The 17,447-nt window shown below is 40.7% G+C and overlaps 1 protein-coding gene across 1 annotated transcript in view; it reads right to left on the bottom strand.

Moving 5' to 3' along the window:
* The window catches only part of ITGA1 (integrin subunit alpha 1), a 131,673-nt gene that overhangs the window by 38,866 nt on the left and 75,360 nt on the right, over positions 1-17,447 (bottom strand). The window contains exons 10-17 of the mRNA XM_050946869.1: positions 16,342-16,415; positions 14,711-14,855; positions 13,807-13,949; positions 10,076-10,219; positions 6,858-7,112; positions 4,917-5,047; positions 1,542-1,708; positions 1,059-1,195 (exon numbers count right to left, since the gene is read on the bottom strand). Coding sequence (XP_050802826.1) covers positions 1,059-1,195; positions 1,542-1,708; positions 4,917-5,047; positions 6,858-7,112; positions 10,076-10,219; positions 13,807-13,949; positions 14,711-14,855; positions 16,342-16,415 — 1,196 coding nt within the window. The remainder of the gene's footprint in view (positions 1-1,058; positions 1,196-1,541; positions 1,709-4,916; positions 5,048-6,857; positions 7,113-10,075; positions 10,220-13,806; positions 13,950-14,710; positions 14,856-16,341; positions 16,416-17,447) is intronic.

Below are 17,447 nucleotides of genomic sequence, written 5' to 3'. Positions count from 1 at the left end.
TCCCATAGGTGAGCTTACACAAAGCAGCTTGAGGGGTGGAGAGGAGGAGGAGCTGCCACCTCTCAAAAGAGTGCTCTAACCATTAGGCTTTGGGATATTCTGGTATAGGGAGCTTCGCTGTCTCTTCTGTTGAATATGTTGCACTGTGGATAAATAATGAAAGTATCACTGAAGCAAGGGGACTGGATGCTGTGTCTCCCACACCCTGGGTGAGCACTCCAAGCATCAGGCTACAGAGACATTTTCATGCTTGTGCTCTCATTCTTTCCCGAGTAAAGAGTCAGTTGGGCCAGTCACTGGACTCAGTGTCACAATGCCTAAATCCTTTTGAGCAGTGAGCGCTAGATGTTTTAAGAATAGGTATCAAATAGTGTAAATCCCTAATGATTCTATAAAACCAATGATCATAATGGACCTTTCATACTAACTGCTTTACATTTCTTTTTTTATAGTCAAGAGGTCTAGCTCTGGTCATCTCACACATGCTCTGTCCCAACCCTAATTATGGAGATTTAGAGTTACATGTGCAAATTACACATTCATCTCACATCTTCCAGATGACTCTTTTGCCCACATCTAAGTCATCCACCATCCTTTAAGTGGCTGATGAATTCAGCCCAATTGTGTTATTCAGCTTTTAAATATAAATAGCAAAGAAATAAAAATTGAGCTAGGAAAATTTAATATATAGTCAAAGAAATATTAATACACCTCTACCCCAATATAACGCGACCCGATATAACATGAATTTGGATATAACGCGGTAAAGCAGTGCTCCGGAGGGTTGGGGGCAGGGCTGCGCACTCCGGCGGATCAAAGCAAGTTCGATATAACATGGTTTCACGTGGTAAGGCTTTTTGGCTCTCGATGACAGCATTATATCTGGGTAGAAGTGTACTATGAAAATGGATTAATAATGTGTATACTGGCTATTGACAATGATTGTGACTGTAAGGAGCCTTTTTAATCTATCTTAGCATTAATGCACTAAAAATGCACTTAGAGATAACTGTAGCGTAACAATGAGAAAATATAGCCACTTTATATGATTTACTTGCCAACACGTAGAAGTTATGTTTAATACATTCTGACCCTTTGACAGTGATATTTTTTTGTATCTTCCTTTCTTGACTTTCCATGAACAAGCTTCGAGGTATCTGTCTTTGTGAATCAAGTGTAGCCCAATACTGTATACCTGCAAAGATAATTGAAATAATACAACCTATGTGGATAGGATTATAAGCAATAGACATCTCCCTACTCTTCTCTCCCAGTTTGTTTTTGTTTTTTGTTTTTTTAAAACTGTAACAACATTTTAACCATTTTAATTTTGTTATAAATTTTGAATACCAAACTTAAAAAATAATCATTTCATAGTTGCATGCTGTTTTTTTTGGGGGGGAGGAGGGAACCCAAACCAACCTACCAAAACCAAAAAACAAACCAAAACAATAAACAACCCAAAACAAACCCATCAAACCCAAATGCAAATAGAGCAGGTTTTCATGCAAAGATTTGATGACTTGGTGCTGTCTACTTACTGGTTTCATATATTATATCTTCTTTAGACTTTAGTCTGACTTCAAAACAAATTGTGGCATTTATGCATACTGTTTCTTTTTTATCCATATTACAATTTTTCTTTTGGATATTGATTTTGTTGGGTATGAAATTCATGGAAACATTTACTTCAGCTACATCACGAGACCTGAAGAAAACACCAATGGGAAAGAAGACTCTTAAATAATAATGTAAATCTTTTAGCATTTTAAAAACAAAATTGTCAAACTATGCAATACTGTACATTACTGAACATACATGTAATGATATAGGCAGATAATGACATATGCTTTAAATACTATTAAGGTATACTATATAATGAGAAAGGAGCAATTACTGGAAAACTCTTCAGACCTTCCATAGACATGCACAAAGGATAAGATTTTCAGAAGCAGCTAAGTGACTTAGAAGTCTAAGTCCCATTTTCTAAAGAAATTGTTAGGTACTTAGGAGCCTAAATCTCATTGTAAGTCAAAGGGAAATGGGACTTAGGTTGCTAAGTCATTTTGCTGATTTTGAAAATTTTATCCAAAATGATTTTTACTTCTTACTTTTCTGATGTTTGCAAAATATGTAAAAGCCAGCAAATTAAAATCACACTGAGGCAACATAAAATATATTAACAGCAAAAAATAAAAGTAGTTCTAAGTCCAACATTCTGGTTGGTAAAGTCTTGGGAGAAGGATTATTTGTTATGATGATTTCTGTCCTTTGTTTTTAGAAGACGACACTGATTTGTCTATGGAAACTTTCATTGACTTCAAGGGTTAAATCCAGCCAAGTATAAACAGGCACAACATTCATTGGCTTCAGAAGTTGTATCTGCTTTCACTATTATGACTTAACATATCTAATGTTATAGTACCTAGATGCCTCAGCCAGGTCAGGCCTCCGTTGTACCAGGCATATACAGTAAATGACTGTCCCCATGCTGCCAAGTCTTAAGATTTTGTCATGAGTCTTGTGATATTTGGTGTTTTGCTTAAAGCTCCACTCCTGGAGATCACTGATTAGGTAAGAATCTTAGCTGTCATTTAAAAGAAAAAGTAAGTTTCTAATCCTTTTCTAGTCCTAGAAAAGCTTGAAAATGTAACCCAAGGGACCTTAATGGTTAAAAACCCAAAATGTAAATAAGACGACCCCATACTTACCATTTTAAAATGTTCTTATGATTGTTAAGAAAATCTGATGATTTTTGGAGCCTGACTCATGATTTTGAACATTTGGGGTTAACATTGAGTCCCTGCCCCAAAGAGAGACAGTCTAAGGCCCCTGATCCTGCAAAGACTTATACACATGTTTAACTTTACCCAGTGAGAGTTGTTTCATTGTGAAACTGGGGCCTAAAAGACAAGACAATTGGATGAGACAAAGAAGTAGGTTGGAAGGGGGAAGAAGAAGAAAAATGGGAAACAAAACATAGGATCTGCTTAGAAGAGACTAGCTGTCATTCAGATAGTAATCACAACTCATCACCAATACTGAATTTAGTCTCAGGTGTTCATTTAAATTAGAACAGGATTTTATATGTTTAATTACTATTATTACAGGAAGTGCGGGATTTGTTATTTATTATTTGACCTTGGATGTAATGTATGCTTAAGTTTGCCATTACATATTAAGCCACAGTTAGTTCAGTGAAAATGTAAGTTCTATTTTGTCTACATTCTAAAATAATAGGGTCTTTTTGTTTAGATAAAAAATATTTAAAATTATGTTTACTTTTATAATATAGCAAGTTTCATTTTTTCATTATTCCTCCTCTGAGGGAGACATTAAAAATATTAAGATCCATAGATAATACTAAAATATGAGATGAAACAAGTCCAAACACAGGTGAGATACATTGTTTTCCTGCAATAGTCCACCCTTCAATCTGGAGTGTGCATATTAATTAATTAGCAAAAGTTAAGCACCTATTATTATTTTAATGGAGACACACACACACACAACTATAATAATTGGGCCTACAAATTTACCCTAATTGTAAGGTCAAATGTAAAAAGTAAGCGTAAGTTTAAAAGATGTCACAGTAACCTATAACAAATGTTGAACGGAAAAGGTGCCATAAGGCGACAGAAAAAATAAATTAGTCTGAGCAAAAAGACCTATCAATATAACTCAAGGAACATGTTAAGATCCTGTTTGGTAAACAAGAAAAGTGTAGAACTGAAAATCAGTAAACCAAAATTGGTGTGCTAGAAACTAGGCCTAATAAATGGACAATATTGAGAGAAGAGGCTAGTCTGCTCATCATTCCCCTTTTGGGGTCTTCAAAAAGCGACTGTGAGGGGAAAAGCTAGCTATTGTGATGCTGGTTGACTGGGAAAGGAGCAAGCTTCTGTATCATGGCTGCTACCTGTACTGTCTCCTGGGACCCCAACCTTCTTCATACTAATCCTGAAAGCTGTCCTGGCTAGACTAGACTTGAGAGAGGGAACCAGATTACATCATCACCTCCACTGGCTTTGGATTAATCCCAAATACTACCTGGGAGATGTGAGACTTGTATGTTCTTTCCTTTCCCCACCTTATTTCTTCTTTTTCCTATCCCTCTCCTTTTTTCCTTCTGTCTAACAAGAATCTGGCTTAGTTGGTCAACACTATACACTTTGCAACACTGGTCTAAACCTCTGACATGAAACAGGAAGATAAATGCAATGCCCTAAACTGCCCAATGTTGGTACAAGTTTGCCAGGTCTTGCAGTGACTGACAAGACAATGAGCAGTGCTTATGTCTCTCCACCAGTGAGGCTGCAGGTGAGAGAAGTGTATTTTCTCTTTGCTATTTTTTTCTCTCTCATTTTTGTGTGTGTGTCCAACTTGTTGTGTCTTCTAGGAAATGGGAAAGGATGGAAAACAACAGCTCCAGTTCCAGCCCATCTCTTTTCCCAAAGAGAACAGTTATTACTATCTATAAAAATGTCAAACACGGTGTGGAAAGGGGTGGGGTACAGGTGGGAATTCCTTCTAAAGACTCTATCCAGGGAACAAGGAATGTTGTTAAAATGAAAACCTTATTTAATGCTTTGCATTTCAAATGCTTTAACTGCTTTTCCTTATTTTTCTGTAACTTTAATAAGTGGTTTGTTTGCCATTGCACGTACTAAGTAGGCTGAGGTCTCTGTATACCAAACCCTGAACCTTGTTTAACTCTGTTTAATGTTGCAAAGTTTCAGGTCAGATTCATGCCTATGACTCTTTAGATCCTTTTATTCTATCTAAATTAATAAAACGCTACAGGGAATAAGGAAAATAGTCAACATGAAAACTTTAGTCTACCAGCAGAGAACAGCCAACGATCTACAGGTGATTTAGGCTTTTCCCCTTTAAACAAATGCTTTCAATATACATACCAGAAGAGGGCAGCACCACCAAGTCCTCCAATGGTGACATCCGTTAGACCATCACCATTTAAATCCATTTCTCCATGTATAGACTGACCAAAAAATTTCACTTTTTCCCCATCTCCACCTGATGGAATACGCTGTGAAAAAGAATTAATCACTTTATTTAGTATAAAACATTTCATATAAATAAATGAAGGATGCATGAGTTGGGTGTGAATAGGCTTTTTAGAATTTTAACACTGGATTTTCATTATAGACCAGGGGTGGCCAAACTGGGGCTTGTGAGTCACATGCGGCTCTTTTTCCATTAAAGTGAAGTTCGCAGAGCCCCCCATGCACCTTCCCATTCTCCACCTACCAGACTGGGGGGAACGAGGGGGAGAGCTCAGGACCTCTGTCTTACAGTGGGATGGTGGGGTTGGGGCTTCTAGCCAGTGGGGAGCGGAGTCTCAAGGCTTCAGCTCTACAGGGTACACCTGCCAGGGCTCAGGGCTTCAGCAGGAGCAGGGCTGAATCCCCGGCAGGTACCTCCCGCAGGGCTGAAATCCTGAGCCCCGGCAGCTGCACCCTGGCTCTCGAACTTCTGAAGATTGTCTTATGTGACTCAGAGGGTCAGTAAGTTTGGCCGCCCTGTTATAGACCTTCTAAAAGAGTTACCATGGTGATGTGCACTACATACAATATCCAGCTACATCACTGGATCCTTTAGGAATTGTTAAGTGTCTCCTTTATTTAAGTGTCTCTGTATCCATACAGAGCATATTTAGAAGGTTTCTAATGAAAACACAATAGATGACATGATAAAAATAAGAAAAAGTGTTTTATAACAATAGCTCATAATAGTCATATTTAGTAACATCAGAATGAGTTTAACTGTACTTAGCATTCTTAAAAGGAAGCCATCGAGGTTGCTGAGGTCACAATTTGACCCTACTGAAGTTGGTGAAAAAACTCCCATTGATTTCATTGGGGCCTATCAAACTCTGACTGAAGTCAATAGTTACAGTTACAGTGGACTGAGTGCTATGGTAAAGAAAGTAAGGATTTAATCCAAAGTAAATTGAAAGACTTCCACTCATTTCAATAGGAGTTGGATCAAGCTCTAAAGGAGCAGGGCCACCCGGGGGGGAGGGGGGCGGAGAAAGTGGGGCAATTTGCCCCAGGCCCCACAGGGGCCCCCATAAGAATATAGTATTCTATAGTATTGCAACTTTTTTTTCTGGAACGGGCCCCCAAAATTGCTTTGCCCCAGTCCCCCTCAATCCTCTGGGCAGCCCTGTAAAGGAATAATGACTCCACCCTAATGAAAGGATGTCTGTTAAGACGCACTGTTCTTATAACTGTGCTAATCTATATGTTTGACTCTGTAACAGTCCTCACTTGGGGAGTGTAGCCTATTGGCTGCAACTCCTGACTGCCAAGGGGATTGCAGGGAGGAGAGCCCAGGCTCTCCCACTCCACCAGGCTCCAACCCAGCACCATTTGGTCTACCAGTAATCTGAAATCCCAGGCTGCTTAAAGCTGTCCTCCCTGGGCTTCTTCCTCTCATCCCCTCCCGGGATCAGCTTAGTCCAAGGCTTTCCCCTGGTGGGGAAACCCAAATCACAATAAGTAAGAGGGGGTTACCAATGTCCAAAGTCCACAGGATACTTCCCTCACTGGTTGTCTCCGGGATGGGTCCTCCCTTTGCTCAGAGAAGACCCCATTGAGCAGCTGTGTCAGAGTCTTAGACTTCCCTCTGCTCTACTGGAGCTGTGGGCTGCAGATCTGCCACCCAGCTCACCTCCAGATCTGTCACCTAAATGAGTTAATTCTCTGCCTTTTAATTCCTCCAGCAGATGGAGCATTTGCTGCAGGGGTGGCAGAGCGGGGCTGGCTGAGCCCCAAATAATCCCTTAACCCTTGTAGCCCAGTGGGGGGTTTCTACACTCTATCACAGACTCCTACCTGGGCATATTCTTTCCTTATACTACTGCCAGTGCCATGATATATGTACACAGCTCCTCGGTGATCATCTTCTAAAGGAGCTCCTATTACAATGTCATTAAACCCATCAAGGTTGAGGTCCTTTACTGGAGCAATTGCAGTCCCAAAGCGTGCACCACAAGGTTCATTCTTGTGATTTTTGCAGGAGCTGTGCTTTAACAACGAACAGCAAGTTTGCTTCATAGGTTCAAGGCTCATCTGATATTCAAATGTTGTCTGTGAAAAGGATAAATGTAATGTTTAGGGACTGCCATTGACTTTACAGCAAAGCAGGCTTTTAAAAGCAGGTGGACTCAAGACAGATACATTACACAAAGTTAAATTGCTTAACAGAAACCATGTGGTGTTAAAATATTATTCTATATATGATGAAAAGCTGTGGTTCTTAAACTCTGGCTCCCATGCTGACTTTAAGCAGGAAAGGAGAGACGTGCAGTGTATTTGTCTGTCTGTGACAGCTGTCTGAAGTAATGGACCACAGAAAGGCACAGCATCCTAATAGTGTCTGTATGGTACTTTAACTAAACCACTTAACCCTTTATGGTGCTGCAAGTATTCTCTCCAAAATAAGTTCCCTGAACCGGAAAGATACAGCAAGGTTTATTCTGGATCACAAATTCAGTTGTCCTGAATATTGTAATTCCAGTCTTGGTAAGTATGGGTTGTTTACTAGCCCTGAAATAGTCGCCCTATGCATGTAAGATTGGATTCTTTTGGTCATCAGGGTCCATTGGGGCTGTTCCAGGTTCTAGATGTCCTCAAGCCTCCCTCCCCCGCACCACACACACACCTGAGGGCATAAAGGGCAGAGCATGCCCAACCATCCCTCAGTTCGTTTGTCAATACAGAATGCCAGAGGAGTAGGTCTCTACAGCAGCAGGGAATGAGGGAAGGTTGTGGAATCCATGTGGACAACGTATCTCAAAGAGTCACAGTTACTGTAAGGGATGTAACCATGCTTTCTTCTTCAAAGGATTGTTCATATGGATTCCACTTGTGATGGCCATCAAGCAGTTTTCTGTTTGTGTAGAAGTGGACACTAGGAATCCTGCAGGACAGTCCTACCAAAGTAGGTATCTGATTTTGAAGCCTGTCTCAAAGAATACCTGTTAAAGTGTGGACTGAACTCCATGTTGCCAGCCTTATAAATTTCACAAATAGGGAAATTCTTCAGTCAGATAGCAGAGGCTGCGTGACCTCTAATGGAATAAGCTGTAATGTGGCCAGGTGGAGCTAACCTGGATAACTGTAACATACTCTTATACACTTAGAGACCCATACTGATACTTTCTATGATGATATTGTGAGATCCTTAACCCTAAAAGCAAAGGTCACAAACAGCCTACGCATGTTCCTGAATGATTTTGTCTTGACAATGCCCTTATTACATCAAGTATAACTTCCCCTAGGGTGAGTTAACCTCATGGAAGAAAACTCGGAGATTAATAAATTGGTTCATATGGAATTCTGAAACAACTCCAGGCAGGAAGCTGTGCCTGAGAATAAAGCGGTCCTTATGAAACACTGTATAGAAGAACCAACCTATGGACCTGAGTTGCCCCTATCCTTCAAACTGATGTAATGACTACTAAAAAAAAAGTCTTCATAGATAGGTGGTACAGAGAACAGGTTGCTAAGGGCTCAAAGGGGGGAAGCCATCAACCTTATTAATACTATGCTGACGTCCCAAGTGGGATGGAGCTCCTGAACTGTAGAAGAAACATGAAAGAGGCCTGTAAGGAATCTGGTCACTGCAGAGTAAGAAAACACAGTGTGGCCCTGGATAGGAGGGTGATGCAGAGATACTGTTGTTGGATGGATCCCTCTGAAACTAATAGAAGGTCAATTGTTTCAGGGCCAGGAAATAGTCCAATATTGCTGATATGGGCATTGTTGGGGACCTGGTGATGAGAAGCCCAAATAAAAGACTTCTTCCACTTAGCTTGATAAAAGTCAGTCTAGTTCAGGCTTTCCTGCTTTGGATCAGAATGTTCTGAACTTCCACCGAACACTTTCTTTCAGTGGATGTCGGATAGCCAGTTTCCAGGCTGTCAGGTGTAACAATACTGGATCTGGATGTAGGATCTGATTGTTGTGCTGTGTGACTACGTCCAGCAAAGCAGGCAACGTAATCAGTAAGAAAAGATATGAATTTAAAGTGGATTAGCTAAACCGGATTAAACCCCTGTGTGGACACTTTGATTCAGAATTAAAGCAGCCTGAATTTGATTTAGCTTAAGCTAAAGGCCATTTAACTTCTGATTCAGAGTGTTCACAAAGGGGCTTAATGTGGTTTAACTAATAATCTCCTTCAACCATTAATTTAGATTAATTTCCGTGAGTGTCCCCATGTGGACAAGCCCAGAGTCAAGCAGGAAGTATGTGGCAGAGCAAGGAACTGAACCCATTCTCCCCCGACCCAGGCTAGCACTCTAATCATCCTTCCTCTTTAAGCAGGAAGACCCAACCAGTTCCATCCACACTGCAGTTGTAACTACCTCAGGAAACGCAGGTACAGCAAGGTTTTTTCTAATATGTTGACAACCTGGTTGAAAATTGAAGTATGAATGAGGGCTGAACTCAGTTTTCACCCAGCTCTACTGACGATGCCTTTCTTAGCCATATAAAATACTACGTTAGATTCCCTGGAACCACTCTGTATTGTGTGCTGGTAATTTAACTAGATTTGTCATTAAAAAAATATTTTTCTTCCTCCTCTTTTTGTAGGCCACCTCCCTCACCTCCTGTCATTTGAGTATCCCCAAGTCAAGGTTTTAGTCAAATTATTTGTTCAAATAAGGCAGGGGTAGGAAACCTATGGCAAGTGTGCCGAAGGTGGCACGCGAGCTGATTTTCAGCGGCACTCACACTGCCCAGGTCCTGGCCACCGGTCCGAGGGGCTCTGCCTTTTATTTTAATTTTAAATGAAGCTTCTTAAACATTTTGAAACCTTATTTACTTTACATGCAACAATAGTTTAGTTATATATTATAGACTTATAGAAAGAGACCTTCTAAAAATGTTTAAATGTATTACTGGCACGCAAAACCTCAAATTAGAGTGAATAAATGAAGACTCGGCACACCATTTCTGAAAGGTTGCTGACTCCTGAAATAAGGGATCCAAAGAAACTAATGAGCATATCCCTTTTCCCCAGCAAATAACTGAATCGCTGTTACCTTGTTCAAAGAATACAAATACACTTTTCCTTGTTCCTCTTTTTCAGTTCCCATGTACATAGGAGCTCCAACTAGCAGAATGTCTGTAAATGAGTCTTTATTGATGTCAATTGTAGTAATAACACTCCCAAAGTATGACCCAATCTGGAATAAAAACATATGATATATTTATTATAGGTGAGACTGATAGCACTGCCTAATATTTTGGGAGGCTCAACATTTCCCATTATAAGACCCTGTTTTCAGTTGCATATATCTTTGTGGGACATTAACCATTTGAGCTTAAATTTTACAAGTGAGGTTTCTGCCTTAAGCTGAATTTTATGGAAAATTTCAGCTAAAATGGTTCACCAATTTCTGAGAATCCAACTAGAGAAAAATGGTTTTTTGCCCTTTAGAAAAAACGTGGGGACCTTTTCCTTGAACTGCTGTAGCACCCCCCTTGCTTTAGGACAGGGAATTGAAATTTGATAGAGGGTGGCCTTTCTGTCAGGGATGTGCCTTTGGCTCTTCCTGTGAAAATCTGCCCAAATGTGGACAAGTTATAAGCCTTTGAAAAATATCTGTTTTTAGTTTTAATAGAGAATTAGTTTAGTGCTCCACCCTCCATAACTTCTATGTGTGACCAGACTATTCATACACCATCCCCACAAATAAAATGAGCATGCTGAAGCCCAGGGAGCAAAGCTAGACATTCCCTATAATTGCTGCTTCTGTCGCTGTGGAATGGGTTGTTCTGGAAGTGACAGTGAGGAGCCTCTCTCTCTGGTGCTCTCAGTGACCCTCTCTGCTGGTACCCAGACAACATGGAAGAGGAAGTTTTCTGACACAAATCCAAAGGGCACAAAAGCCAGACTAGGGGGAAAGGAAAGGAGCAGCTTAGAACAAGGAGCATCATGAGGCAGAAGAGAAAAAACTATGACTGGGAGCTGGGGGGAGAGTCTGGTATTTGTTGGGTAAGGAGAGTAGGCCTGGAGGCTGGTGTTGGGGGAGCTGGAGGGGAGGCTGGCACTTCTTGGACAAGGAGACAGGGAGACAGTGAGGAAAACTCTGTATGTGTGTGGGGGGATGGGAAGTGGCACTGGGATCCAGTTGGGACAGGTCAGATGTGGAGATGGGAAGAGAGGGGAGCATGGTGCTGGCTTGACAAAGAGACTGGGAATAGCACGAGAAGCCTGAGGAGTGGAGACTGGGAAGGCAAGGAGAATGGGATGGGATGAGGAACTAGGGGTGGCGGAAGAGTAAAGACTGGGACAGGTGCAGATGGGTGGTGAGTCTCATCCCTCTTCTGTCATCAAGTATCTATGACACCCATTGGCAGTGTATGTTCTCATCCCCCTCTGGGGCTGCTCTGCATAGAGGATGACAACCTGCTATTGCTATCCTTTACTCCATTAGTCAAGAGGCTGAAATCTGTACAGTGGATCTAAAGGTCCCAACTCAGCTGATGAACCATGTGGATGTCAATATGATGCCATATGATGGAATTTCTGATTTTTTTTTTAAAACCTAGGAAATCCTCTCTCACTCCCCCCCCAGCCCCCCCCCAAAAACCTGATTAAAGGCTGTTAATAAGATTGCAATGCCAAGCACTTAGAAGTTAGGAAATGCCAGAATTAGGGTTGCCTGTGCACCCTTAATTTGGCCCCTTTGTGCATTTGTATTTTAATATAGTCTTTAATTACATGACCACATACTAGTTTTTCCAGAGGATTCCTGCCCCATTCAGTGCACCAGATGGATCTGCTCTAAGGAAGGATCAGGGTTGAGTAGTGACCCCTCTCTTATTTGCGGCAGAAGTTGGAAGATGTATAGTGAATGAGGCTAGGGATTACAGGATGAGAAAGGAGTGTCTCATGGTTAAGTGTAAGATTTAGCAGTATTTTTAGTAAAAGTCATGGGCAGTTCACGGGCAATAAACAACAATTCTCGGCCCATGACTTGTACTATAAATACCCCTGACAAAATCCTAGGAGTCCTGGGGGGGCTCCAGGGTGTTGCTGCTGCTCTGGGAGGAGGAGGTGCTCTGGGGTGTCACTGTTGCTCTGGAGCAGCAGGGGTGTGTGCTCAGGGCACTGCTGGTGCTCTAAGGCAGGGGTGGGTGACCTGGGCAAAGCTAGTGCTTGGGGGTGGAGTGGCCTGGGAACCGCAGCTGCTCCGGGGAGGCCTGGGCACCGCAGACTACTCAAGCAGTGGCCAGAGTGGCTGGCCCCAAGGCTGCCCAAGCAGTGGCCGGTGTGGCTGGCTCTGGGGCCACCTGAGCAGCTGGCCCTGGGGCTGCTCCAGCAGCAACCAGGGTGGCTGGCCTGAGGTCGCCCGAGCACTGTCTGGTGTGGCTAGCCCTGGGATTGCCCCAGTTGCTCGGGTGGCCCTGGGGTCAGCAGCACCAGCTGCTGCAGAAGTCACGGAGGTCGCAGGAAGTCACGGAATCCGTGACTTCCATGACCTTGGTGACAGACTTGCAGCCTTACACCTGGTTAAAGCAGTTGAATGAGGTCCTGGAAAATTGGGGTTTGAGTAACATATAATAAATAAGATATGGGGCCACACACTGAATGAGAAGAAAACAAAATATTGAATAGCTGTTCATAAAATGAGCGACATCCATCTTGTGCACTGAATGAGGCAGTGTTTCTGTGGAGAAAAAAATGTATGCAATCATGTAATTAAAGACTGTATCACAATGCATATGCACGTAGAGCCTGAATTAAGATTGCACAGATAACCTTAATTTGGATAAGCAGCAAAGAGTCCAGTGGCACCTTATAGACTAACAGACGTATTAGAGCATGAGCTTTTGTGGCTGAATACCCACTTCATTGGATGCAACCCACGAAAGCTCATGCTCCAATATGTCTGTTAGTCTATAAGGTACCACAGGACTCTTTGCTGCTTTTACAGATCCAGACTAACACGGCTACCCCTCTGATACTTAATTTGGATAGCTCTTAAATTTTGAGTGTGTAACTTCGCAACTTAAATGTTCTTTTAATGTAGGGTGTTTCTGTGTTTATCTCTGTGTGTGTGTGTGCACATCTAAAAGAAGATTGCATGACAGACCTGAAATTGTGTATCAAAAATACACTTAGACTGTAGCATTCTACTAAACTAATGTATTACAAGTTTAATCATAATAGAAGTTCATTGTCATGACATGGTATGAAATTTGGATGAGTGTTAAAAAGGTCTCTCTTGCCTTCAATATACAAATATCACAATTCTCAACCACATCTGAGCTGTTCTCAGGCATACTTGACAATAGCAGCAGTGAAGCTGGTTGTGATTCCCTGGTCTCTGGCTGCCCAGTCCTGGTGGCAGTTAAAGCAGCAGGGGGCCTACTTTAACTTTCACCAGTAGTACAAGGTGCTGCAGAATTTGTAGTAGTGGGGAGAATTTAGCTCAGTCACACCCCTGTTCTGCCCTGTCATACCTTCTCCTCTCCAGGGATAGGAGTAGCAGCTAGTGTAGGAGGTGGCTATGCCACCTCCACTAGCTATACATTGGCTGAGATTCCCTGTATGCAGGGAAATCTCCTGGGGAAATATCTGGTTGGTTTAAGTCTATTTTGCATTCCTTAGCAGATAGGAGAATCCTGTGAGCATGTTAACATCTTATACTTCATCAATTTCCCTAAGATGCTTTTCTGATCCATAGTTTTCATTCAAATTACATTGTGAACAGATTTCTTTACTACATTCCACCTACATTTGAACTGTGAAATATATACTTACTTGGTCTCCATTTAACCGCTGTAGTATTTTTACATCTCCTCCTACTATTTTGTAAATGATAACTTGGCCTGTGTGATTATAACGAGGTTGCCCAGCAATGTATAGCACATCTCCAGGTGTCGACGCTGAATTTACAGTGTATCCTAGGAGAAGTAAAATAATTCAAGGTGTAACATTTACAGACTGCATCAGTGATAATTTCTGTGATTCAAAATCAAAATCTTAAGGTCCAATACTGCAAAAACACATACAAGTGTAACTTTGTTTCTTCCGGGGTGTGCTGTTCTGTCCCATCTAGTGGCACCAAGACCACTTAGAGAGAGTTAAATGGGTCTGTTCTACAGTCTTAGCTAACAGCCAGTTGGCTTTTAGCTCACGCTGTAGAGGCTCATGTACTAAGCTCCAGAGCTCCCCTGTTCAGTCCTGCCCGCTGATGATTGGGGTCTGTCAGCATTATATCTACACTGCAGCTGAAAGTGAGCCTCCTAGCCCAGGTAGATGGACTCTTGTTACTTTGGCTCAGCTCCCCTGCGTCTGAGCTCAAGTGGTTAGCCTGAGCCTCTGCTGGCACTGCAATGTCCACACTGCTGTTTTTAGCATGTTAGCTTGAGTCAAACTAGCACGAGTCAATCTGCTCAGGCTGGGAACCTTGCTCTTAACTGCAGTCTAGACTGACTCAAAGGGTTTGGATGTTTCCTGGTCTACACTGACTGCAGAGTTATGGTCATATTGTGTTCTCTAACTCGAGTGGTCATACTCAGATTCTAATATGATAAAATATTATATCTTCCTGGCCACTTGGAAGCCAGGACTGTATTTTGTAGGGAATATCTTTTTGGAAGAGTTTTAGGGGGAACACACAAAATTCATAGGTCAAAGGTTTCAGCAGGATCATGTATCTTACCTAGATAAGCTGCAAGAGGTTCATTTCTTTCTGAAGACTTGTCACGAAATGTATCATTTCTTGGCATTAAAACCATGCTGTTTTTTTGCATGACTACTGTCCCATTCCAGTCATATGCTCCAACTGCTCCAAGCATGATCCAGTCCTTACATACAGAAAAAAAAACATTGCTCTTTACAGGAATCATAATCATCATCTCTGGATTTTCTTTGATAGTCTTTGATTTTTGTTTCACATATACTTGCAATATTTAGCCTTGCATTTCATACATTAGTAGTTCCTCACAATCATAAAGTGAAGTCACTTTTCTTCCCATTTTTATTAACAACTTTGGGCCAAAGGAGTAAAAGCAAAGTAGAACTTATTCCACTGAGGGATGCAGAGCCAGATAGCATAAGCAAGACAGCAAAAGTAGCCAGGGCAAAGCCAGCTGGGAAATGTACTCATTTCATGCCATTCCTGGGTAGCTTCTTAGTACAGTGCTTGTATTGATCTCTAGATGGATTTTAACCCCCTGGGAGTGGGTCTGCTTATATTTTGTGCCTGCAGGAGTCAATCTGGCCTTCCAGAAAAAGTAAAGGTGTCCCATTTCCAGTCTGCTGAAATAGCAACAAATCCATTCCTGCAATGAGGTTCTGATCTTGGCAGTTCAACCCTTTGGCTACTGAAACCATATACAGTACCAAATGGATCTTAAGTCTTCCTTTGGCTGGCAGTCTGGATAATATCTGTGTGCAAGGGCTAATGATCTCTCTGAATCATAATTACTGTGTTATATTTTATATCCCTCAATGTAAAAGTGGAGAGATCATATTTCTGAAACAGTATTTGTGCAAAGTCAAATTAAACAAAGGCTGTTGCTCAGGTTTTCACCAATGCTAAACTCTAACTGCATTGAAACCTGCAGGGGAGGGAAAGCCTTTTCACATGGGCCAGTTTATCTAATGAACTGGCCAGTTCATTCTCTCTCTCTTTGTATTGTTTTCCTTTGCCTCTATCTTTTTTCTTAGGGTAGAAGTCTTTCCATCCGTTGGGCCTAGTATTTCATTGACATTTTAATTTTGTACATTGTCTAGATCATCACAATGGGCAAATTATTATTTTCTAAAATAAATAAAGAGTTAATGATTTCTGGTTACTATCAGTTTTCAGTATCCTGCACTGATGTTCCATTAATATTTACCACTGAGAATTTATGTATTTGAAATAGTCAATGTATTAAAAATACTATACCTTTAGTAATACAGAACTTATATATTTCAGTATTTTATGGTTAAAACTGTTATTTAATAATATGAAATCCTTCCAAGAGATGGCATAACATCTCTTACTTTTAAAATACAATAACAATTTGCATTTATAGAAAACCATTTGCTGATTTCTTGGTGCTATGTGAGCATTAATTAATTTAGATTCACAAAACACTGTGCAGGAAATATTCATTCTTATAAATATTTTTACATCCATTTTACAAATGACTTGAGTTATTGAGAGCTCCAAAATGTGATACAGCAAACCAGTAACAAAACTGTGCACACAATTCAGGAATTCTAATTCCAGATCTATGCATTAAGCAATAAACAGCTGTTTCCCTTCTAAAAATATTTTTTACATCTAAACAGTCCATTTACCTGGGAATAATGAGCACTGAAGCCAGCTTGAGACATTTCCATTTCAAACGAAGCTGCCAGCTGGTCTGTTGTAGCTATCAAACAGGACATTTTAAGTTTTAAACATGTTATGGGTTTCAGTATAAAATAATATAATGAAAATTCTGACCTGATGGGATGAGATGATGCAATTAACTAGACCGTTCACTAAGAACAGTTTACGGTGCATCATTATTTAATGAACATTACAGACTTAACGCCCTGGGTAATTAGTGCTTCTGTTAAGAACAAGAAGCTGTTTCCACTCTAGTGCATTATATCCATTGTAACATATTGTACTGTAATTTGTTTTAAAATAATGTTTGGACTGACCTCAGCCCAATGGTAAATATGTTTGGTATGTCTGATCAAAACTGGTCCAGCTATTTTTCACTTGAGCTAAGTAAACCGTAAAACCCGCATTTGTGCAACCTTTGTTTTGCTCTCAAATACTCAAAAATGGTAGGAAGCTTTAATGAAAATGTAGCAAAGTTGCCACTCCAGGGTACAACTTGTGGCCGGATATAGTAATGCAGCTACGCTGCCTCGTTTTCCCAAGTGCCTTCTTTGGCTTACTCTGGCCAGAGAAGTGTTCTGGCCCTCTGGTCAAATCACTTTATAAATCCAACACCTTCCAGGGCCTCTGAGCCTGTTACCAAAATCCAACAAAAAGATTAAAAGTAGGGCTGTCAAGTGATTAAAAAAATTAATTGTGATTAATTGCACTATTAAAAACATTAAGCTTCATTAATCATGCAATTAAATCACTAATTGTGATTAATTGCATGATTAATCATGCTGTTAATAACAGTAAACCATTAATTTTTTTCTGGATGTTTTCTACATTTTCTAATATTTTCATTACAACACAGAATAGGAGGTGTACAGTGCTCATTTTATATTTATTTTTATTACAAATATTTGCATTGTAAAAAACAAAAAATAGTATTTTCCAATTCACCTTATACAAATACTGTACTGCAGTATCTCTTTATCATGAAAGCTGAACTTACAAATGGAGAAATATGTACAAAAAAAACTGCATTTAAAAATAAAATAATATAAAACTTTAGAGCCTAGAAGGTCCA

The sequence above is a fragment of the Gopherus flavomarginatus genome, chromosome 3 (genome assembly GCF_025201925.1).
Source record: "Gopherus flavomarginatus isolate rGopFla2 chromosome 3, rGopFla2.mat.asm, whole genome shotgun sequence".
Lineage (NCBI taxonomy): Eukaryota > Metazoa > Chordata > Testudines > Testudinidae > Gopherus > Gopherus flavomarginatus.
The sequence above is the reverse complement of the archived record's forward strand: the minus strand, read 5'-3'. Positions and strand labels throughout refer to the sequence as shown.